The 27079-nt window shown below is 38.3% G+C and overlaps 1 protein-coding gene across 1 annotated transcript in view; it reads left to right on the plus strand.

Annotated features, from left to right (window-relative positions):
* The first annotated feature begins 14948 nt into the window (after window positions 1–14948).
* Window positions 14949–27079, plus strand: part of LOC124275266 — a 28382-nt gene continuing 16251 nt past the window's right edge. The window contains exon 1 of the mRNA XM_046710748.1: window positions 14949–15019. Within this exon, the coding sequence (XP_046566704.1) occupies window positions 14949–15019 (71 nt within the window). The remainder of the gene's footprint in view (window positions 15020–27079) is intronic.

Raw genomic sequence — 27079 nt, forward strand, 5'->3', positions numbered from 1 at the left:
CCACAGGTAACCTATTTTTGTCGTTAAGCCTTCAATCACTGATGGCCGGCGAGAGATCGCTAGAGACAAGTAATGTTAAACCGGTGGCCACTCTGTCTTGGATAATGGCATGTCATCGTGTCTGTTGGGTCTGTGTATGTGCGATAGATGATGAATAAAGTTTGATATTCATAACGAAAGTTGAGACTATTCTGTCCTTTGTATACTATTCCAAAAAAAGAAACGCATAACCAGAAATATGTTGCGAAAATGTTGTATTTTCAAATATATATAACTTGTCCTCAAATAGACTTTAGGAAATGAATGTCTGCATCACTTTAGACGAAGGAAATGTCTATACAACCAAGTGAATAATTTTAGATAACGGGGACGCTGAGCGCCATGGCGACGACGTAGCACGGTCCTCACGTCGGATGTCCTGGCACTCAGTCCAATCTTTCTCAACCTGTTCCGTACAGTTTGACCGGATATCCTCCGAAGTCCAGGCACCCTGGCTGCTGTGCTGTCACCCGTGGCAGTACGACCACGCAAATGTAGTACCCGGACGTACGGATCTTGGGCTACTATGGTGACTCGAGGTCTGCCTGTACTGGGAGGGTCATTTGTTATGCCTGTTTGGTTGTAACGAGCTGTAAGCTTTGATATCCTGCTCAGACTAACATTCAGACGCCTGGCAACAGAAGATGGGTAATCTCCAGCCTGCATTCTTTTAATTGCGATACTCCGAGTCGCAGCGTAGGTGTAGTTATTTGACCTTGAAACTCCTTCAAAACGAATGCCGATTTCCGAAAGTAATCTGGATTTTTATAACCAGACAATGCATGCTCTTTGCTGCAAAATTTCAACTGGAAGGTGATTTCCGTTGCGTTATGGTGATGCCTTTTTATCCTTGTAAGAAATCTAATTAAAATCAGGTAAAAAATTCAGGTAAAGTTGATTTTTTACATGTTATAAACACTTTTGTTGCATATTTTGACGATAGTTTGAACACAATAGGTAATTAATAGATTTTGAAAAATACAAAACGCATATGCGTTTCTATATTTGGATAGTATATATTGATTACTTTAAAGATCAAGCCAAGACAGTTTTAGCTTTGGATGGATATGTATGGCAAAGCGGCTCAATGGGAGTCCACTGAATTATCCTTGACGAAATGTGCCTGGTGGTAAGGTTCGGCTATTATATTGTCTTGTCACTCCTTGGAAGGTAAAGGATAAAAGGACATTGAAACCCGTTCAAAACATACCTTTACACCTCTATTGTCAAAGAAGGGGTGATTATCTCCTGGAAAAGTGGTTATGTATGTTGCTAGATTCGCCAGCCCCTGAACATGATGGCATTGAATGATAAACGTATTCTGGATTACTACACTTTGTCTTTGGTTCTGGAAATTTATTTTCAGTCTATTCCAAATATTGTTGTAAATATCAGTTTCCATTCCGCACCCTACCATGGATAGACATCTAAATCAAATCCACAAGCATGGCAAAGACTGTAAAAAAATGATCGAGCCACTCCATCATGAACCAGCGTATCAGACAAAACCCATCAAGCAGTCCAATCTTCCAGTTAAAGGGTATTTGGTCGTAAAACGTGCTTTATGTGGTAGATATTCCCAGAATCAAAACACTAAATGTATGAGACCCGTGAAGATTCGGATTAGAAGTGGTCTTCAGTAACCCATGCTTGTCGTAAGAGGCGATGGGTGTCAGATTCGCTGCTCATGCTGTTGATCACTGGATTGCCTGGTCCAGACTCGATTATTTACAGACCACCGCCATATAGCTGGAAACAATCCAAGCAACCGCCCATAGCCTTACACAACACATACGTCATACCCCTGGTTACATGATATAACTAAGAGAGTTGAGGATGATCTTACGGAGAGCGTAGACATGTTTGTAAACGCTATTGTCTCAGCTGCTGAATGTATGAAAAGAACAGCTAGAATTAGAGCTGAACAACGGCATAAAAGTTTTTATAATATGAAATGTAAAATTGCCAAACAAGAAGAGAGAAAAACACTTGAGAAGATTTAATAATAATAAAAGTCATGAAAATAGACGGTTTTACTGTCAGATTAGAAATAAATAGAAATATGTATGTGGAATGTCAAAATATAATTACCAGAACAACAAAAGAAGGTTTCTGTATGATAATGTCGAAAACTCGTCGAGATTTTGGAAGGAATTAAGTCTCTCTCGCACAGATGTTAGTACTTCAAACATTGAACCAGACATGTGGATGAACCATTTCAAGAATGTGTTTGATAGTATAGATACCCAGTTTAATGTAGATTTTAAGGTGTTTGATGATAAACCGTTAGATGAAATTGATAAATGTATTCTTGAATCGCCATTTTGCTGAGGTAGAAATTCATGATGCCATCACCTATATAAAGAATGGTAAAACATCTGGTCATGATCATATTGTTGCCGAAATGTTCTGAAACTCTCATTACTCCATTTTTCAGAAATTCATTTAATCGAATGTTTGATTCAGCATTATTTACTGAGCAGTGGAGTAAGGCAATTATCATCCCTTACATAAGAGAGGCAATAGAAATAATCCAGATAATTACAGGGGAATTTCACTTCTTTTTACATTAAGTAAAATATATGCTTGTATACTAAATAAGAGATTGACTAACTGGGCTACTATTCGTGATAAACTTACAGAAACCCAAGCTGGATTTCGACATGGGTATTCTGCTATGGACCATATATTTACTTTATATGCTTTAATATAAAAAAGATTTTTGAAGAAGGAAAAGAAGCTTTATGTAACCTTTGTAGATTTTAGGAAGGCCTTTGACTCCACTGGAATAAACTTTGGGAATGTATATATTCATCTGAATTAGGTGGAAAGATGTTAAGAGCACTTCAGTGTATTCATAGATCTGTACAATTTTGTGTTAGAAGTAATAATAATATATTCACTGATTACTTTGAATGTCCAGTCAGTTTTCGGCAAGGTTGTATTTTAAGTCCGATTTTACTTTCTTTCTTCATAAATGAGTGAGTGAGTTTAGTTTTACGCCGCTTTTAGCAATCATCATAAATTAAATTATGCTAATAATTGTAAATATGGTGTTCAGCTCTTCCCTGATATGATCGAGGTATTGTTATTATTATTTACTGATGATGGGATTTTAGTCCTCGATGTAATATCTGGTACACAGAGACAACTTAACATTTTAGAACAATATGCAGATACGTGGGGTCTAACAGCAAATTTGGAGAAAACAAGTATTGTAGCTTTTAGAAGAGGTGGGCGCCTGTCGAAGCACGAAAGATGGCTTTATAAAGGAAATAATGTTATAAAAGTAGATTCGTATAGATATTTAGGTATTCTCTTTGCACCCTCATGTACATTTAATAAATGGATACAAGATGTGCCATCTTGGCGTATAGGGTCTTTATTGGAAGTTATTCATCACCTGTATATACTAGATATTGTCGATTATTCTGTTTACATTCAGATATTTGCTACGCAAATCCAACCAATTCGTTTATATTGTGCTGAAGTTTGGGGTAATAATAATAATAATAATAATAATCTCAACATTCAGTACTATCACCCATGCTACAAATCCACACTCCGTCCACACTTCAGATGGAAGAGGACTATTATTTTGTCTGAGATAATTTAAACGTATACACAATGATGGATGTCCCGAGAACGAAGTACTTCATCGCGTGTATCCGTCATAGCAAAACAGATGAAGACTTAAAACAGTGTTAAGGTTTCCCCTGAATTTCATTCCTATTCATCATAATTATGTTTGCAATAAATTACAGCAAAGACATGTAAAGTAGCTGCATTAAATCGTTATTCTGATTTTCATAAAACAATGTAGTAAATTGGATTCCATTGAACAAACGATGATCTCCCACAAGGTGATCCTAGAATATCCGCCCCACATTTGTAATAGAATTACTTGCGAGGCTCTTTATGCAATGAAGATTGATAGTAACCAGAAACGGATGATTGACAGAACTATTACAAGCTTCTAAAGTCACAACATTCAGTTATGTCCGTTGAGATATTTTATATTCCCGTCACTGCCAGGGCTTAAACCAAATATCTAACGATGTATTTGACATGTAACAAAATCGTTATTGTATCAGTTTCCATTCCCTATGTTTCACCCCAGAACAAATTGCAATGTAATTATAGGAAATGGGACTTTATACTGTTACACTCATCCATATTTACGCCATATGTTAGCGGCCTGTAAATAATCGAATGTAGACTACACAATCCAGTGATCGACAGTGCGAGCATTTTGCCGTCGGGGTTCGATGATAACGCACTGACCAAGACTGATCACCCCATCCATTTGCAAGCCACGTCCGACCAGCACAAATTCGTTGGTTCTTAGTCTAACCCGGAAATCATAAGGGTTAATTATTAGAAAGAACACAGAGGGGCGGTATACTGCTTCTGCTAAACAAGTTTTCTGAATGCATGTAGCAAAACATGTTTAAACTGCACATATAGTAAGATGGTATAAATGTGTGGTGTCATGACATCGAGAATCTCTTGATATGTAGGCGCGTGGAAGTAGAATGGTTTCATCGTATTATCTCTTTGAAGGAAACGTTGTCAGATAACAGACACATGACAAGTACTGACATGACATTTATTCCGGTGATATAGATAGGGTCATGTGTCTGTCGAAGTGATATAAAGTGTCAAATTGGTGTCATTATAAGCATGGTGATGTGTTTTCAAACACTGGATGTTCTTTGATACTGAAAGCAGTATTATATAATCACAGGATCCTGAACACCACAATAATTTCAAAAAGATTTCAACTGTCCAATGATTTTCTTTCTCCTCCACATTTTGCTGTGCCACCCGTCACAAACATTACAGTCAAGTCAATCTTTCACCCTAAGTAACACCGGAACAAGCCGTATTAGCCAACATGAAGAATTTCACTGGACATCATTTTTAGCAAATAATCTCATCCAACCCAATTTCTAATAACGGAAGCCGGAAAAGCTGTAACAACGTCCCTTGGTGGTATTGAGTTGCAATATCCACCACATGTCAACCAGAAAACTTTCTGGAAGCTCTGTTAAGCGCCTTTAATGCTGTAACCCACATCAAACAACGTTTTGGACAAGCGTCACATGATCCTCTCTGATCTCTTAGAAGAATGAGCATGCTCGAATGTACTTCAAAAGCTGTGAAGGGTACACACCAAAGACGAAAACTGCAGGAAGTTGATGAATGGACATATGAAATACCCCCTGTTTAATACAATCATGTGGATATTATTTGCCAGTCGTTATCAATAGATCTAAATATTACGACACAGATGTAGCCGTTTCGCTGCAAAATATTATTTTATTCAGAGGCGTGAGTGGGAGGCAGTTGGCTGTTTGACCGTTATTGAGCGATTCATATCATCGATCTACCTCAAGCTGAAGTTAAACAGCTTGGTCAAGTTCCTGTGTTTATATTCCAGTTAGAGTTAACTTCTTATTCATGAGCATAAAGAAACAGTTCGATGAGACTGGGGAGGAACATTACTTCCCATGGAGATGACTGTTTCATGCCAGAAGATCCTATCTCCAAAGTTTACACTGACCTATTGATTTCTCAGTAAACTTCAGATGGCATTTACTTTTGTTTTTCACAAACTGGCTTAAACCATTGATGATGAACATGGCTGCGCGGATTCATACAGTCTGTACATCAGTTTTTGAATTCTTATATCAATGACGATGAACTAAAACCACCCAGGCCGTAGAGATACATCAACAACTAACGTATGAACTATTTGGGGATGTGTATCCATGTCGTTAAACCTCCATATACACAACATCCACACTTTCTCAGCCTCCCACGCATCTAGTTAGATCTAAATAAAACTTGAATGTTATTAATTACCACCGTATTTGTTCGTGATTGGTATTGTATGATTAACATGGCTTGAAGAAGGCGTGTGTAACTTCATACAAAGACGTGAGAATATCAGGAAATAGATTTCAAATTGCGGTCTTTGGTTCCCATCGTGTTGCTGTAATCCCCTTAGTCGCCAAGGACACACAGAGTATGCAGGTCAGGTTGATGAAGCAGGTTGTCGTGAACTGAAGGAGAACCAGACTGAACCGTGACAGGTCATCAGAGAAGGGCATGTAATATAGTGTCTTCCCTTTGACTGACCCTTTTTCATACGGGAAATTTCTTTGATGTTTAGCGGAGAGTTGTAACGCGTGTTCGCTTGTAGCTGCTTTGATCATTGTAATGGGTACATTCACATGCAATTTAGTATTTTCTGTTGACGACGCAGGAAGAAGCAATGGTGTTTTTCTTGCAGTGTATTTGTTCTCATTTCTGTTTTAATTGACAAATATAGATACTCTGTTCGTCTTCAGTGACACTGGAGAGCAGCTTTCTCCTGATAATGCAGAATTAATAACGTTTCACAAAATAAAATATGTTTAATCTATTGCAATTTCGGTGTGTTTTCAGGATCAGTTTGTAAACCAGTCATCGACTTGCTGCGATAAGATTGTGCATTGTTCATTATTACAGGGAAATTCTTTCCAATAGTTCCACCAAATGTCTAAGGATAGGTGCCAACGATGAGGCGGTAAACGGTCAACGTTTCGCGAACCCTTGGTTTCATTACGTCTTAATAGTGATACATAAACACACACTCGTGGTTGTTTCAGAATCATACAGTGCAATCAGTTGCACGGATTTCTGATGATTTCTTGCTCTTATGTACCAAATCTTTTTTTGTTGTTTTTTAAAATTATGATTTTGTTTTGTCTTTAACGTGCATTGATATTTGTTTTGGCTGATAATCAAGAGCTGTTATTGACTAGTGTTGAAAACTTTATTAGTGTGGAAATGTTTTTGTTACTTCTTTCCATCGACGTAATACAGTTACACGTGAAAGCCGTTGTTAGTTGCATACGTTTCAAATTTGCCTTGGATTATGCTGTGGTTGAAGCAACACAATTCAGTGCAAAGCCGCTTCCGAAGACCTCTCATGACACTATCAATAGTAATGTAACACAACGTTGCCACGTTTGGGATGTCACACTTGAATTGGAGTAGAGTTTTACTACTGGAATGTAGGCTATGGCTTTTGGCAAATTATGTAAACTTTGAAACAGAAGTCAACTATTATTTGCTATAAATGCGCCAGAAGTGGTACGTTGATAAAAGTCACAGCAAAGTAAATACGAGGGACAGTCAAAAAGTAGTGAGCCTGACCTAGTAAATGATACAAATGCAGCTGTTTTTATGTTTTATTTTTCTACATATTATCTGTCAACCTCAAGCAAATTGGTTTTGCTACGTTCCAGCCTTACGATGCCCATTTTGTTTGAAATTTTATCTTGGTACCCCCCAAAAGCGCAAAATATGCAATAAATGCACCACAAACTTCAGGTAACAAAATATGCAACTAACATTTTGTGTGTTTGAGATAGTTAGACGTCCGCTAGAATCAAACTTAGATATTAAAGTGGATAAAAGAGCAATTTGAAAGTACAATCGCTTGTTAAAGTGATTCCCCTTTCATGTTTACTGAAACAGCTTGTTTTTGAGACACTACCCAACCCCGTTCAGACGACGAATTCATAAGGACATAACTTATTCTAATGTTTTCACTTTTTCACACATGATGCTAAAGGTTCAAAGTAAATACTGAATGGTCACACAAGTGTCAACTCTCAGTATATTGTAAACAGGGCCAGCTTGAATATCTGGACACAATGTTTTTGAAAGACTAAAATGGGTGTGTCCTTAAAAAAACAGTCCTGTCTAAACATAAATCAAGCAATCCAAATCTTTGAATGTTGATTATGACGGGAAGTCATCCAATACTATGCTAACATATTTTATTTGACATTATCTGAGGGCATACCATTATCATTTTCATTTTCTGCATTATTTCTAGAAATATTATACCCTAATGTGTTGTGATGACTAATATATCGTTAATCACATTACCCACACATGTGAATTTTTTTATACGACTTTGCTAATGATTCCTACAAACTAAAATGGAAGCTTTTCAAACATTGGACATCGAGAATATAGTAAGACCGACTACTTTTTGACCGACCCTCGTACTTTAAGCATGAATTAGTTAATCAGCATTTTGTAGATCTCAATGTAATTGTTATATATCAGGTATATACATCGAAAATGTAATGGAATTGGGAAAATAAATTCCAAATGTACATAAATATATTTTTGTGACATACTACCCCTTTCACTGAAACAGATAGCAATAGCAAGCCTTATCTCCACATAAGACCAAAAGCCTTTCCGGTATCAACATATGTATATATGAGACTCTTGATTGCAATTGCCCTACATTGCCTCAGGTTCGAGTCGCACATAAAGGGCTTTTTCATGATCCTGTTGGAAGCATACTTATTCATTATGGAAGTTCAGATGATTAGGTGCAATTGTTGTCCATTAGTATATTCAGTTTTTAATTGGAAGTTATTTGTACAACGGTAGAGACCGGTCTATTCCAGTTTTATTTTTTTATAAACGATCAAATTGCCACAATCTGACTCATTGCGCCTCCGCTACGTATACTGTCTATGAAACATGAACTGATCTGAGAGTGAAAAGGTCAATATTCCAAGATCCAGAGGGTACATTGGCAGCCACTGACAATGGCAAGATCTGCTTCATTGAATACAGTTTAACGTTATGTCAATATAGTCTGATCTAAAGATCCCCAATATGATTCATGCGAGGTGTCAAGAAATTTCAGATTCGCACCATGGTTCAGTTTACAGATGTTGCAGATCTGGATTTGTCAATACCGTGCAACCTCCTCTCTCGGTGATTCTGGTTTCTGTAAACCTCGGATGGCCATCGTTTCGCACTTGTATAGGTACAATCTGTCTTCCAGGGACTTCTACTTCACTCTAAGCAGTGGCCAAACTCCTCCACAGCCAAGCGTTGACACGGAGGTAGACAATACACAACCAGGGAAAGTCACTCTGAGCCAAGGTCACTACAAGGGTCAATATTATACGAGCGTTATACTATCCTCAGAAATAACTAACAATCTGCCCGTCACATGCATGTATGGCACTAATTCACAGGTTTGTTACCGTCTCTGCAATCATGTTACCGCTGAAAACGCTTGTGTATTTCCAAACATTCATGGAACAAACAACTTTCGTTGCATTCATACATCATTAAATGAGCATCGATATGTTCCACTTGGCTGTATTAAATTGATGTGGCAGTCACATCATCATAGAACAGTGTGATCTCTATAGTTCTTTTGTGTATCCAGCATGAAAGCAAACCTTCTCAGCCAACTTTCACAATCGATCTTTCAACTGCCGAGTCGAAGAGTGCAACTTCGCACACACACTCTCTCTTCCGTTTGGTAACTAATGAAACGCATCAACGAATCTGACTTTTCTCATTTCACGACGGTCTCCGTTTATTGCCAAACCCGCACCTTCTCAGACAAATAGATATATGTCATCCCTACAATGGTGAAAACCGTGTTTCTGGTTGTAAATCAAGCGTCCTGGAATCTTGTGCGCTGCGTTCGTGCAGGCGACATTTATGTGGTAGTCTTGAGGAAACATTGGAGGAAACAGGTCGTGTTCCAAACGTGATTTTTATGACCGAAAGAATGCCCACTCAGAGTGTTAAAATAAACAATTTGGTACATCAGTTATTGCAGAGTTATGTAACTGGTATATGTTCTTTTGTGGCCAAACTGATTGTGATATATAGTTTTTAAATGTTTATATCCGGTGTAGTTTATTTTACATTGATATGATGTTTATGCGAGTTCAGCGTGTCTTTGACTGTTGTTGCATGATATAACCAGGATTCATCCTTATGAGCACACGTCTAAGGGATGCTCAATACGGTGACCCTGGTTTCAGCTATGGCTTCTAATAGCATAAAAGGAAATATTCAGGTTGGAATTAGCTTTCATCACAACCCATACTTGTGGTAATAGGCGACAAACGGGATTCTGCGCGTCAAGCTCACTGACATTATCCATGAGTGTTATTGTATCTCAGAACTATGCTGTTAATAACAAGCAAACTCCCGTAAAACAAACATATAATCCACGACACATTTACCTCTTACAACGGGTATAAAAAGATAAAGAATACAGGCGAGACCAATGTACCGCAGCGTTACATTTATTTTTATTGATAACAGACCAAATTTTAAGGGTTGGGAAGTAACTTGTGTCAGGGAAATATCTATTTTAACCTTGGGACAAACTACTTGAAGTTTATGTAACATACGGTTTAATACATTTACACACGCCACATTTAGTTCATGTATAAAGTGTAAACATTCAAAATTGAATTCTTTCCATTTCTTATGCAAAGCAGGGAAATGTTCATATTGATAATTATGATGAAGAACCATCCTTTCTTAAATTTACAAATACCTTATCTACTACTGAAGAACATGTCTGTGTATTTAAAAGAAATTTCACAGTATCTATTTAATAATGAATTAAGAAAAAAATAACCGTACTGCATGTGCGCACTTTATGCCTTTAATTGCTGTTATGACTGACTGGAGAACAATGGTCACGGATATAATGCTGTAGTACCATGGGGCTTGAACATATAGAATTGGTTAATCTTGATGACTGATTCAGAAACGACAAAGGCATTTTGGACATCTGTATCACTGTTGGAGTATTAATTTACGTTATGTTTCTTTGTTGAAACAGTTCATAATATTTATGCATGTTCAGTTGCAATGACGACTAAGAGTACTTGTCGAATTTAAACAATATATACCTGGTATCTGTACCTGACCCTAAACAAAATATATGTGAAGCAACATAAATATAGAAGACACAAGTTAAAAGCCATTCATTTATGCACAACAATGATCGTGATTTATTAGAGATTTCCTTTTGTTTAAAACGAGATTTTCCAAAGAACACATATTGTATAACCTTATGATAACCCCTGTAAGGAATGTGGGTTTGGAAGAAAATGTATGTACGTCTGAATACGTATCTTCAGTTTTAGACACTATCAACAGATAGGAGAATGCTTTTGCTGAAACTATTCTTGGGCTTCTGCTTTCATTTCAAATAATGGTTACTTTAACTGATTTCAAAATATATAATACGGTATTGCCCATTACCCGTTCAGGGTATTTTTCGACAAGAAAATTTCACTATCATCATTCGTATGTTTAAAGTTATTATAGCTGCCTGCAGTTTCTTCCTTAACGCGTGCTTAATTCCATTTAAACTGAAAATAAAAGTGCAGCTTCTGTTAAGTTTCCGGAACCAAAGACAAAGTGTAGTTATCCAGAATACGTTTGTTATACCCTGCCTTCATGTTCAGTGGGGGCGATTCTAGCATCATGTATAACCACTTTTCCAGAAGACAATCACCCCTTCTTTGAAAACAATGATGTAATGGTATGTTTTGAACGGATTTCGACGTCCTTTTATTCTTGCCTTCAAGTGGCAAGACAATATAATAGCCGAACCTTACCACCATGCACATTTCGTGCAGGGAAATTCAATGGACTCCCATTGAACCGCTTTGCCTGAACTGTCAATGTCATCAAAAACATAATCATTCCAGCGTTATTTTTTCTCCGCCACATCAGTACAGCTGACACTTTGATGTAACAAGAACATTGTTGGGAAGAGCTTTTCAATTTCTCTCTTCAACTCTCCTCAAAGTGTACGGATATCATGGTAACCTTGGCAAGTTGTGGTCATAGGACACTTGATATAAAAGTAAGCTGAATAAATAAAGGAACGACGATGATTATTCGCATGTTTTTGTTTAAAAAGAGATTTACTAAAGAACACATGTATAACCGACCATTGCGAAAATATGTCCGCAGATATATCACATGCCCTCATCCAAATTTTCTACCTGTAAAACATATTTTGGGCGTATAAATCAATATGTTGTGTGTCACATGCACTACGCCTTGATAGGGAATAACTTGGGTGGTTGTCCTCAGTATTGCCCGTAATTGTGAAAATTGATTGTCGTGAGGCCATATCATAGGCATGTGTTTTCAATCACAGTCAAGTAATGATGTTACCAGGTGTTAGCATAATCTCCCCCACCCCCCGACACACACGTGCAAATAGTTCATACTTTATGGGTAAAGATCCCTTCATTTCAGTAACACGTATCCATCCAAAGCTAAAACTGTCTTGGCTTGATCTTTAAAAAAATCAATATATAATCAGTATACAAAGGACAGGAAACTCGCAACTTTTGTTATGAATGTCAAACTATTCATCATCTATCCCACATACACAGACCCAAGAGACACAACATGCCATTATCCAGGACAGTCTGACCATCCGATCAACATTACATGCAATTGTCTCAAGCGATCGCTCGCTTGCCATCAGTGATCGAAAGTTTAACGACAAAAATAGGTTACCTGTGCGGATCAATATACGAAAAGCAAACGAGAATGTATTTATGATATGATTTCGTAGGGTTGAGATTTATTTCATTGTTAAAATTTTGGAGGTCGAACCAAGGTTTTTGGCCGTAACTAGCTGTCACTTTGCATTAAATCGATAAGCTATCCCAACACCAGTAACAGCAATCGTGTTTTGCCAAAGTTAAGGGTTTTACAATACGATGTTTTTATTTAGGATTCGAGGCTAAATCACAGCGGAAATGTTCACAAACGGTGATACGCAAACTGTTTGGTTTAGTTAACCTGTGATTGCAATGAGGGTATTTTCTTCCCATTTCTTGTTTCATTGATCATTATGTCTGGTATCGCACGTGTTCACCAATAAAGGCATGCCTTTTACGAGGTGAGGAAAATAGAATCAGGTGGTTGCTGTTAAGTTAATCTGTCCGGCGGATAGAAGGGCACGTCCTTTCAGTTTTGAAAAATGCCAAAAACTCTTGCAAGATCGATTCTCCGTTAATTTGTAGCGATAGACGGTAAGGGGATCTGCGGCCTGAGCATTACTTCACACACAATCACATTTGGTATTTAGCATCTTTCATGAACGTTGGCGTCCTCTGCATCCAACACAATTTATTACTAGACATTAAAGCAATCAAACGTTAACTAACTCTTCCGTTCAATAGTTACTTCTAACTTGCAATGTTACGTTTCCATATCTTGTCATGGCTTATGAATTTTGGATAGCTAGATATCCATTTTGTTACGCGTCCATTCCAAATTGAAGCAATGAGTTAATCCGCAACACGCCAAACAGTTGTGAATCCTGGAAACAATAAGTTAATGTTATACAAAAAACAACTGTATATAAACAAATAACTGCAAAGTAATTACAATGGCAGTACAAAGTTATGTGGCCATACAATGACAATGCCAGTATAAAACACAATAGCAGTGATGATAGCAATGACGTTAATGCTGAAAATATTCACCATGTAGTTGACAGTTGTCACTTCCAAAATGGATTTTGACGTGATATCCAGGATGAATATATCATCCCCACACAACTGCTGATCTTGATTTTATACCGATGTGGCGTAAAGCCCAACTCAACTCAACTCAACTTGATTTAATATGAAATGAAAGAAGCATGAGCCTGCCCACTTGTAGAGTCTTAATACCTTCTGAAAATGTTCCAACCCATGCTGGATTAGTATATAGTAACAGAGGTATCCAGAAAGAATTTGACTCTAAAAAATCTAAATACAGTAACTTCTATACCGCTGCTAAGCATACATGTATAATTATAATACATTACTGTTAAAACAGAATGCTATGAACGTCTACTGAAACTGAAACTGTGAAACACGATTACAAAATTTTTAACACTAAATTACACTGTTAAATACAATGTGCAATAACCAATTACGATGATATTGGCACATTTTTCATGACACAAGCACACTCTTAAAATCGCGCATTACATTAGTTTTTCATATTCTACAATCCACGGAATTATCTTCTCTATCATGACAATCATTCACCACCAAGTGGTTTAAAAGAAAATGTTTCGATTATATTCTTTTCATTCATATCATAATGAAACGAATTGTTCCAGGAGACCGTGAAGATCAGGGATACAACTGCCACTCAGCAACTAATGCATGTTCTGAGAGGACACTAACAGACTCACTGACTTTATTCATGCATGCCATCGTATCCCAACTACATAGGTCGATGCCCATGGTGGCCATCACTGGATTGTCTGCTCCAGACTAGATTAGTGACGGACCTATAGATGGAAAGAGTCAAACAATTTAACTAACAGTACAGTTGATTGCTCGTGACTGTTGAATTTCGATTCCAGTTTTCAATATCAGTATTGTATATTTAGCAAGGAACCTGGTATGTATGCATAAGGCTGTACCATACAGAGAAGAAGAATCGAAAACATTTCTGACACAAACTTCTATGTTCACAATTCTGTGGTAAACGTTTTACTTTCTTTGGTATTAGATAATACAGATAATTAAGACATGATGTAAGATTTATGAACATTGAAATTCAGGCACTTTTGAAATCAAAATGTACCAAAACACCGTACAAAGTGGAAACATTAACAAAAGCATGGGCAGCTTGAGTCGGAAATTTACTTCCAGATCCGCCGAATTTGATGAAAATTACATATGACCTACAAAATATCCACCTAGCCATGCATACTGTCTACTATTCGAGAGTATAGCACTTAAACGCTGAGGAGTAAACCAAACGACATACAAATACATAATGTCCGAACTTTCCAGAAACCGCTGCAAGTAAAAAACAAATTCTTCAACAAAACGCAGTCGACATGGCCGTTCGTCAAATGCTCAGACACGAAACATATGACTTTTAAAGTGAATCCATGTTTGACATCGACATTTAGCATCGGAATTTCCGAAACATCTCAACGATAATGCCAACATTATCGCTTTTATCGAGAGAAAAGGGCATCACTATGATACAGCAGGTCCACTCAGAGACATGTGGCGACAATGTCAGACTGGACGCCCATCACAATTTCCACTCTGATGACTCGGGCAGCACAAGGGAACTCCTATAAGCGGTAAGAACACCCTCGAAAAGGCCCAATGAACGGCGTTGTGTTCAAATGTTGCACGTCAGGAATATGTCATCAGCTGCTACCCTTGGTCTTCCAGTAAGCAGATGTGCAGTGACCAAGTACTGTTATTGCCTGGTATTCGGCTCCGTCTCGTTGTTTTAAAACGCAAACGTCGATTTCAGGGATTACTGTGCTCATGCGCTGTTCGTCAGTGACAAAAGAGGAAGGGGAATGAGTTGAGATCTGTGTGTTATAAGAATGGGTTCCAACTCTTCCGAACTGGAGTCACACCGGATGACGTGAAGGGGTACACGGGAACGTTGCTCTATAAAATTTTACCCGCATGGATGAGGTAGCGTTATGCTCCGGGATGAATCGGTAGTGACGCTAATACACATCTGGTCATATTCGGTTCCGATCGGACTACCAAACTCTAAATCGACCAAAAAGACAACGGCAGGCATAACGACCAACGTTTTGCACAACAACCACGCCGACATCGTGTACTGCCGCCCACATTTCAGGCACCCGTTGGGGAATGGCGCCGGATTCCGTCAGACTTCATTAGACGTCTGATGTTCTTAGTTCAGCGTCGCGTTAGTTGTAAGTTTTCGTGTCATTAGAGGAAAACAGGTTATTGATCTGGGTGATTTCAGCTCATTTACATGACTTTATTGTGCATGAGGAAACGAACCATTTGCTGTAATGCTAAACACTTGAACTCATCTTCATAACTGTTACCAAATCCGTGACTCAATTACACATAAGAGGCACAACATAATTTGGATGACTTTTGAATTTTACATCTCCTGTTGCATGTTTTATGTAAACATTCAACGTATAAATCTCAAGTGGTATGGGCTGGACCCTGCTTTTGACAGAAAATTGAGTATGAGAATTGACGTATCTTTCTTTGTATGCAGCACCACTTTCCCGAACCTAATCATAACCGCCGGGCAGTTAGAGACAATGGCCAGGACAAACATGTTCTGCTCAGGCATTTTGTCAATATTACTTTGCAACATTTCAGGTTTCCTGTCGTTTCGTGATTGAATTAATTATACCTTACTGCACACCTGTTGTAATACGATGTAGATACATGGCTATAAATCCATATTGTCGTTGCTCTTGAGTGTGACCTCGGTGAATATACTCGTTTGTTTTGAAAAGTTATTCTAGCAACGAGGGATTCTGAGCATGGGTTTCACACGATGTATGCATTTGGAAATCCTACCTGCTTCTCTGCAGGAAGAGACAAGGCGTCAACACCTCAAGGCTACTTGCATGCCATCGGTGAATTGTAGATTGGCAGTGCTCTTGTGATGTTGATGTACACGGGGTATGCTCATCAATACAACAGGTAAGTAAGGCCTTTGGACAAAAAGGCTTGCAAGTTAACGCGTTTGGCTGAGACAAACCAGTGGTTGATATTAAGAGCAATATCAATGTGCGATGTGATGCTTTTATCCACGTCATCCAATCTGAAAATCAGAACCATTTAGTCTTTTCTTATATCATTCAAAGGAAAGTGATGCTCAAACATACTTCCTTTGACTGGCAGTTCTACTGAGAGGTATCGACTTTGAACTACTGGTTCAGAAGAATAACGGAGAAGGAAGGTACAGATTCTTCGTCTGAAGAGCTGCTGGTCTTTGGTTTCACACCAAAATCCTCGACCTGAGTTCGTCTGCTGGCACCATATCCATTCTCGTGCTAGTCGTCAACGATATAGGTCACTTTGGTCTTCCTCATATATTAACTCACTTACCCTTACAGAACTGATACCATTTTGTAAAACGGCGTTGAACCAGCTCCCTTACAAGTGGCACCCAGTACGACGTCTCATGTACGTGGTATCATCTTGCCAGAGGGAAGATCGTGAAGAAGAATATCCTGGGAAACACAGGGACCGTCGGTGGGGATATCTATATATAACTTCGATTGTCAAAACGTGTTGTTAAAATTATCAATAAATTTCCATGGAAGGAAACAATATGTAACTGGATGCCCTTTGGCCAATCTTGAACCTCATCATACCAGTGAAACAGCTCTCCCACTCCTGCTGAGTACGATGGTGTCTATGTTGAATAATTACCGAAATATGGATTAATGCAACTGCAGCTTACAAACCGTATCTGCTACTTTCACCAGAAAGCCACAATGCTTGCCAGGACATAGGCCCTTCTGAGCACAGCACGACTAATACCAAAAACGCCCTCCAGGCAACATGTAAAGCAAATTGGCATCATAGAATAGCAATCTATATTCGTAATTAGGGGAAACGGAAAACGGTTATCATAGGATGACCCCAGGTCTCTGCTTAATAGGTTCTACTCTATTGCGTGATGTCTAGGAAAACGACACGGGCATAACACATCTGGAATAGATAGGTCAAACGGCTTTCCGTTGTTGTGCCCTCGGACTATGTGATGGTCAGGCGAGTCAGTTAACATCCATGTGGTCTCATTTGTCATTGAGAAGCGTGTACTGTCAGACCAATGAACGATGAAGGCTGGGGATAGAAAATAGACTCATTGTGTCTGCTCACTAGAGACTATGCTACTGTCAAGAGATCCGTATTTTTCAGTCTGCGCTCATAAACCATGAATAAGACAGTATTCCTTGAGCCAAAGGACGAAATGCTTTTTAATAAGATAAACAAACAAACTTAACCTTGCGACACATCTTATATACAGTGAGTGAGTGAGTTTAGGTTTATGCCACTTTTTAGCAATATCATTGCGTGGGACACCAGAAATGGGCTTCACGCATTGTACTCATGTGGGGAATTGAACCCGGGTCTTCGCCGTGAGCAGCTAACCTCTAGCCTACCCCCGTTATATACAGATTGTGGTTGCGAGGCATATAGACACGTATTTACGTACATGCAGTGGATAGGCGTGAGGCCATAGAATAGAATGATAAAGCTTGTTTACTACACGATGCAGCTGATTTAACAAATCCAAACAGAGGAATCCAGTAGTAGTATTGACAGAATAGGCAAAACTATTACGACTGATTGATTTGGTTGGAGCATGTGATAAGTTTATGGTAGGCTGGAGATATGTAATATCCTTGTTATTGTCTCTTTAGGGGAATTGCTTCTTGGAGGTTTCTGATTTTGAAGTATTTGATGTTAGTTGTGAGGTGTTTGATTTTACCCCCCACTGTATACTGTGTCCGTTGTTGTCACAGATATCGCCTGATAAAGTTTGCTTGGAGTCAAGTTTGGAAACTGAGCTGTGAGGTTCTAAAATTCGTTTTTTGGGAAGTCTTGATGCTTCTCCAATGTAAGCTTGGAGCACTGACAATAGATACAGCTTATGTCAAATGCATATGAATCGGAAATTTCTGCTAGACGAAATCAAAATAAAGAATGTTTCTCAAAAGTTCAAATTGATCTGCAAACATGTCAAACTCTTATATCGTTCACAGCCGTAAAATTTGCAAAATCCTTTCACTGATTTATCCTCCTGAACTGCAACTAAAACAGACCAGTGTGACCGCGTCCGTCAGTTTCCCAATTTAGATCTTTGCATATAGAAAAGTTGGGAGTAGCAAATGCCGTTTCACAAAATCGTGTGACGAGAGGGGTGACTTCAACTTTCCAATAATCAACCTTCCCGTTAAGGCAAACAATATTCCCACTGCTCCAACCTTATAAATGGCAGAAGGCGAGGATGCTTTTTCTAAGACGATATCGAAGAGTATCATGCTAATCTCGCCCAAAAGGGTTTGATCAGGGTTACAGCATTCATCCCCTCAGTGAAGCTCCTTCATGGCGTCTTATGGTCGACATATAGCGGACGCATCAGTTATAGCAATGACGTCCGAAACTGTTAGATATTTTGTCTGTACCCTCAAGATGTATCATGGAAGTAGAAAGAAATTTCGAAATGTTTGTAATGCAAAAAAACCAGCAGTATAAAGAACGTGTTGTTGAGGAGATTAGATCAGCTGTTTTGAAAAGTATTGTAAAATGTTTTGGTGTAAACTTAAATCTCTGTTATGTGTAAGAGAAAATGATTCACCCATTACAGTTGATAGTTGGTTTCAATATTTTAAAACTTTGTTGAATCCAGGAAATGTAAACCATCAATCAGTGTTTGATGATATTGTTAGCAATCATTTATTATTAATCATGATGTTCTAGAATGTGAAAGATGCAATAATTCTGATGTTCTATCCAACCCTATAAGTGAAAGGGAGATTGTTAGAGCTATAAATTCATTGAAAAATGGTAAATCAGGAGGTATGGATGGAATGCCGCCAGACTTTATTAAAAAACCCATTAATATTTGTTCCAAATTTTGACATTTTGTTTAATGAAGTTCTTTACAATGGTGTTTCTCCTGACAGTTTTGGAATACTGGCATGATAGTTACTTTATTTAAGAAGTGCAATATCACAGATCCTAATACTTATCGTGGTATATCCTTGTTGAACACTCTTGGGACGCTTTTCACCTCCATTATAGAAATTAGAATTAGACATTGTCTGAAATTAAACTCAATCATACATGAATCACAGGCGTGTTTCAGGAACGATTATGCCACAGTGGATAATATATTTACCTTGCAGTCACTGTGTCAAAAGTATTTAACAAAACCAAAACATTGTTTATATGTTGCCTTTATTGATTTTGAGAAAGCTTTTGATTTGATAGATAGATATAAACTATTATACATTTTACATGATAAGGGTATTTGCAGTAAACTGTATAATGTTCTCAGTGATATGTATTCTAGATTAAAGCTTGTGTTAAAACTAACAATAGCAGGTCAGATATCTTTGATACATCGTCTGGTGTTAGACAGGGTTGCATGCTAAGTTCAGTTTTGTTTATTTTATTCATTAATGAATAAATATCCGAATTTACACACAGGGGTATATTTGTTCATGATCAGTTAGAGTAAGTTTTACTATTATTGTTTGCAGATGATCTTGCTTTGATTGATGACATAGTTATAGGTTTAGAAAAGAAATTAAATATTTTGGAAAACTACTGCTGCAAGTGGGGAATGGAGGTAAATTTGGACAAAAGTAATGTAACTGTATTTAGGAATGGCGGAAATTTAAGGATTGTGGAAAGATGGTTCTAGCCTGGTGTTGAACTAAAATGTGTTACATATTATAAGCTTTCCAGTTCATAGGCTACTGAAATCGTTTTCAGCGCTACCTCTTCATATTGTCCAAAGTATTTTTGACTCTAAACATAATGCCTATTTTATCATATGGTTCGGAGATCTGGAGAGATACCTTTAGGTCGTCGATAGAAAAGATACAGAGTGATGTTTTCAAGAGATGTATATATAGGTAGAAGTTATTTATGTGTACATTACTACAGTCGTTTTATTAGCCATTGGTGGAGACTACTTCGTATGGACAGGTCCAGATATCCTAAGGCCTACTATGACATGTTGAAACAGTTCGATGAAGAAGGTAAACTTTGTTGGGTTTCACATATTCGTACGTTACTCTTTGAAACTGGTTTTGTTTTTGTTTGGAATAACCAAGAATGTGGTAATGTCAAGATTTTCCTGTCTATGTTTACTCAGAGATGTAAAGATACTGAGTATCAAAATTGGCACTCCAACATTTCAACGTCATCATTTTTGAAAAATTATGGTAATTTTAAAACTCTTTTGTGAGTTGAGAAGTATGTATTAGAGCTTTTCCAGTCAAAGGATCTCTTAACAGTATATTGTAAATTTCGTTGTGCATCGCACAAATTAAATCTTCAGTTACTACGTTTTAAACGTTTGAAAGAACATAACCAACTGTTATCCTCGAAGTGTAATTTAGGATCTGTTGAAGATGAATTTCATTTCCTTCTGTTATAAGCCAAGTAGAGAACTGTTTATACCACCATATTATTATAACAATCCATCCCATGATAAATTTGTCTGACTAATGTCAACAACACATCTGTTCTTATAAAGAGGTTATCACTGTTCCTCAAAAGAAATTCACCATGTTAAGTAGTAGTACATCGTATACTAAAATATCTTGCGCACTGGATGATTTATAAGAAGTATGTATTAGAGCTGTTCCAGTCAAAGTATCTCTTAAGAGTGTACTATATATTTAATTGTGCATTGCATAAACTAAGTGTTCATATTCAACATTTTTAATATTTGTAAGATCATAACCAACTGTTATGCTCGAAGTGCAATGCCTGATCTGTTGAAGAATTTCACTTCTTCCTGTTATGTCCTCATTATAAGACAAGTAGAGAACTGTTTGTACCACCATATTATTATAACAATCCATCTCATGATTAATGTGTCTCACTAATGTCAACAACAAATTCTGTTCTTATAAGGAGGTTATCACTGTTCCTTGAAGAAATGTATCATGTTAATTAGTCTTGCACTGTATATCAACATATCTTGCGCACTGTATTACTTGTAAGAAGTATGCATCAGAGCTGTTCCAGTCAAAGGATCTTTTAAGAGTCTACTATATATGTTGTTGTGCATAGCATAAATTTAGTGTTTAGTTACTACGTTGTTTGAAAGCTCATAACCAACTGTTATGCGCGAAGTGTAATACCTGACCTGTTGAACATGAATTTCATTTCTTTCTGTTATGTCCTTATTATAAGACATGTTGAGAACTGTTTGTACACAATATTATAAGAATCCATCCCATGATAAATTTGTCTCATTAATGTCAATAACATATTCTGTTATTGAAGAAGAAGATATCATTGTTCCTAAAAAGAAATGTTTTATGTTGAGTGGTCTTGCATTGTATATCACTGTATCCTGCGCAGTGTGTGATGATTGTTGCATCTTAGCACTATGGGCCATGAGGCAAATGCAAATAAAACTTGTCACTTGTCACTTGTTGCTATGTTTTCAGGTGAACAAATGATTTTCCTTAGCATGTGCTTGTGACTGGTGCTTACTGTGATGCAGAGTACGCTCACCACTTCCCGTATACTGCCACCATCAATATGTAATCATGATTCCAGTAGAACCTCAAGTCCGTATCGAATTATCAACACTGCCTTTGGCAAGTATTTCTTGTAAACATGGAAATGTAAGAGTGGGAAAAATAGTTTAACCAACATATTCATAACTTGTTGGTAAGATATGATAAGCTTATACCCAATATACATCGGCAGGATTCATCCTGTGATAGTTCCCAATTATGATTATGCTTGAACCCAGATAATAAACCTAATAGCTAGCATTGTAGAGAGAGTATTCTGCTTTTGAATTCACTAAATGTCATGTACAAATGATGCCAAGGGCCTCTCAATTATATTATGCCAAAACGTAGAAAGTAGTGTGAATATTCAAGACAGACTTCTCATCCAAATGGTATGATATGAAAATGATATAATAATCTAGGTTCTAATAGTATGGTGTAATGTGTGGTGAGATGGTGTCGCACTACCTCGTTAAAGAGGCCGGGGGTCAAAGTAAAATTTGCATATTTGTACCAACATAACATAAATCAGATAAAACCACCTCTACCAGTCAGGCATGCATGTATTCTCTGAGGCATGCTTCTGATCACTCGACCAATGTCATCTTGACACGTGTTGTTCCACTTTTGTCAGGATTGGATTTTGTCATCTTGCAACAAGAAATGTTTCCCAGCACATAGTGCAAATGACATGACGAATGTTGCAATGATGTTTTCCCAATAGTATTTGACCTGTGACTCTGCCATGGACAATATGGAGCGCGATTCGACCAGTCATTGTGATACAACCCAAAACCACCATGGACTCAACGATAACGCTTTACGACATTAACGTCAATTAAACGCTCATTAAAACGTCTCTAAACTTGATTCAGTCGGTCATGAAAGTCTACAGTAAACCGCGATTCGTAAGGAAGCATTACCTGAGCCAAACGTTAATTATCCAAGTGCTGACGTTCCCTCCACCACTCACACCTCTGATTTAGATGGCGTGCATGAAGTAGGATGATAAGTAGGCGTCGAACAGCCAAATGCCATGTGTGCAGACGATTTCGAACCCTCTGGGAATGCCAGTCCCTTATCTGAGTGTCAATGTGCACCCGATTTCGTCATGTCATCGCTCGTCCCTCTTATTAAGCCGTCATAATCTGGAGTTGTTGCGACGCCCAAAGCTCGGCGATGATCGACGTACTCTGTCTGGCTCACAAATACGCTTGATGATGACAGATTCAGCAACAAGCAACATTTCTACAACAATATTCAGATGTGTGTCCAATGTACGCTAAATGTTCAGAATGACCAATACTCTTACATCCTTAATGATTAAATGCCTGTCATCAATTGTCTTTGAGCGCCATTTTAAAAGAAAACATGTCAATGTTTTATGTCAAAATGTTGTGGAACTTGATTTCTTCGAATATGATCTGGTTCCGTTCATTGTTTGACACTTTACGTTATGCTTCCATGCTTTTAAACAAAACATTCCCTACTTGCACAGTATAAAAGTGACAAAGTCATTTCCATACCCATAACAAATGTCGATCGTAAGTAAGATTCGGACAATATCATAAGCATAATCACTTTCAAATAGAGATGATACCAGGTGTTTGCTAAATGAGTGCCTTAATGGTCGAACCAGTCAACACTTGCAAAAGCAAGAACATTGTTCACCTGAAGAACAAACAATGGAGTGAGTGAGTTTAGTTTTACGCTGCTTCTAGCAATATTCCAGCACTATCAATGAGGGGACACCAGAAATAGGCTTCACACATTGTACCCATGTGGGGAATCGAACCCGGATCTTCGGCGTGAAGAGCGAACGCCTTAACCGCTTGACTACCCCACCGCCCTACACACAATGGAAAATATACTACAGGTAAGTATGAGACGTTATGTTAGATGATCAAATTTATTACATGTTTTCCACGTTTAGCGGACAACATTGATGAGGCTGGGATGTTTTATACTCGTTCAAGACAACTTTTAAGTAAGAGTTGAATGACGGTCTTTGAAGTCTTCGCATTAACAGCATGCTTGAATTTACCCCAAAAGTCGTGAAATGTAGACACCAAAGGCTGAATCTAGACGTCAACATGGTTTTGTTACTTCACACAGCGCCTATTCTTCTATGAATAGGAAATGCAGCATGACCGTCCTCATTGCGAGCTACCGACCGAACTTTGGGAATGTTCTGAAATCAGTTTGGCGAGACAACATCACTCGAATTAAGTGACAGGTTCTAACTATTCGTTTGTCTGTTACCATCTACATGTCTGAAACTTAATACCCCAGGGTCTAGTTGTGCGTGGAAAGGCGTTCACCACCTGACACCACATGAAATACTCGGTACCGGGGAGGAAAATGTAATCGTTACTGTTAACATCAACCGACAACAATATAGCGATATTGTGGCAGGTGTCTTCAAAAACTCACAAAAAAATACTAACGTACTATATTTAAACGCTAGAGAATAATCAGTCTCGATCTTCTGGCGAAACGGATCCTGTTTGTTGGTTTCTTGACACCGCACAGACCTCAGCAGCCATAGGACGGCAGCCTGCAAATAGTCAAGTCTTGACCAGACAATCAGGTGATGAACAATCCAGTTACACGAGAACTATATTTGGATGAAACTAGAAACGATATATATATATTGAACTCTGTGTAACAATGCAGAGATTATGCTTCTTAAGTTTAGTCTAACGTTAGATTCATTCATGAATGTCTAAAAGGATTATGTCTAAGTGATACTACCATCCAACAAAATCATGAAACGCGACGCGAAACATGGTCTTCACACACTGTGTCAATATTGTTGGCTGAATGATCAGTTATGCTTATTGCTGTACGCCTTTTAAACATTTATCGCTATAGTTAATACTGTGTGTTTCACAGTGTTTACGCCTTTCACAATACATAAAAGTATTCGATGTTTTAAAAAACCCAGGAACAATATGTACAGGCATATACAATTTTTTTGGGGGGTAAGTTATATTAATTTTGGAAAATCGACATACTGACCAATAAATTTTGACATCTCGGTATTACGTTCTTTACCAAATATGCACAAACTCAGACTAATTATCATCTAAACTATCATCAGCCTCACCAACACCGGCATCCCCCTCGTCTCATATGAGGGGAATATTTGTCCCGAAGCTGACACCCACACTCAACCCAACTCCATCACACAGTCACATCCATATTTAAAACATGTTTCGGCATTTCCTTAAACGATTACACAAGGTAAAATCATGTCCAAAGTGTCTGCAATTAATATCTTATTATAACATGTAATTTCCGTAGCAGTTGCCATCGGCTTGAAACTGACACAAAACGTCACAATAAATTGTTTCGTGGGTTTCTTGTATGGACTACTGCCCATGGATGCAGCTGCTCGTATTTCTTTTATCAATTATTTAGTCGACCCGACTGTGTGGTATATGGAGCCTAGTGCGCAGTGTAATGATGGTAATATGCGGTAAGGCCTTCAAGGAAAACTACACAGTCTATTTAAACGACTCCATGTGCCCAACAACACCATGTTAAGCAATGCAACATGTATGTTATTCATGATCAAGTCATTAGCCTTTAAGTGACGCCTCGCACTATGTTGAAGACTTCTGAAGCTCTAAGGTGACACAGTACACATCCGACGTTTTTTCGCTTCGGATGTCTTCATATGACGACTTCAAGTGACGCCATGCACTGCTGTATGTTGACAACTTTACACGTCGGATGTCTTCATATGACGCCTTCAAGTGACGCCATGCACTGCTGTAAGTTGACAACTTTACACGTCTGATGTCTTCATATGACACCTTCAAGTGACGCCATGCACTGCTGTATGTTGACAACTTTACACGTCGGGTGTCTTCATATGACACCTTCAATTGACGTCATGCACTACTGTATGTTGACGACATTACACGTCTGGTGTCTTCATATGACACCTTCAAGTGACGCCATGCACTACTGTATGTTGACGACTTTACACGTCGGATGTCTTCATATGACGCCTTCAAGTGACGCCATGCACTACAGTAAGGTGACGACTTTACACGTCGGATGTCTTCATATGACACCTTCAAGTGACGCCATGCACTACTGTATGTTGACGACTTTACACGTCGGATGTCTTCATATGACGCCTTCAAGTGACGCCATGCACTACTGTAAGGTGACGACTTTACACGTCGGATGTCTTCATATGACACCTTCAAGTGACGGCATGCACTACTGTATGTTGAAGACTTTATACGTCGGATGTCTTCATATGACGCCTTCAAGTGACGCCATGCACTGCTGTAAGTTGACAACTTTACGCGTCGGATGTCTGCATATGATGCCTTCAAATGACGCCATGAACTAGTGTATGTTGACGACTTTATGCGTTGGATGTCTTCATATAACGCCTTTAAGTGACGCCATGCACTACTGTAAGGTGACGACTTAACACGTCGGATGTCTTCATATGACACCTTCAAGTGACGGCATGCACTACTGTATGTTGACGACTTTACACGTCGGATGTCTTCATATGACACCTTCAAGTGACGCCATGCACTACTGTAAGTTGACGACTTTACACGTCGGATGTCTTCATATGACACCTTCAAGTGACGCCATGCACTACTGTATGTTGACGACTTTACACGTCGGATGTCTTCATATGACACCTTCAAGTGACGCCATGCACTACTGTATGTTGACGACTTTACACGTCGGATGTCTTCATATGACACCTTCAAGTGACGCCATGCACTACTGTATGTTGAAGACTTTATACGTCGGATGTCTTCATATGACGCCTTCAAGTGACGCCATGCACTGCTGTAAGTTGACAACTTTACGCGTCGGATGTCTGCATATGACGCCTTCAAATGACGCCATGAACTAGTGTATGTTGACGACTTTATACGTTGGATGTCTTCATATAACGCCTTTAAGTGACGCCATGCACTACTGTAAGGTGACGACTTTACACGTCGGATGTCTTCATATGACACTTTCAAGTGACGGCATGCACTACTGTATGTTGACGACATTACACGTCTGGTGTCTTCATATGACACCTTCAAGTGACGCCATGCACTACTGTATGTTGACGACTTTACACGTCGG

The sequence above is a fragment of the Haliotis rubra genome, unplaced genomic scaffold, assembly GCF_003918875.1.
Source record: "Haliotis rubra isolate DU_JTF1 unplaced genomic scaffold, ASM391887v1 Scf2, whole genome shotgun sequence".
Taxonomy (NCBI): Eukaryota; Metazoa; Mollusca; class Gastropoda; order Lepetellida; family Haliotidae; genus Haliotis; species Haliotis rubra.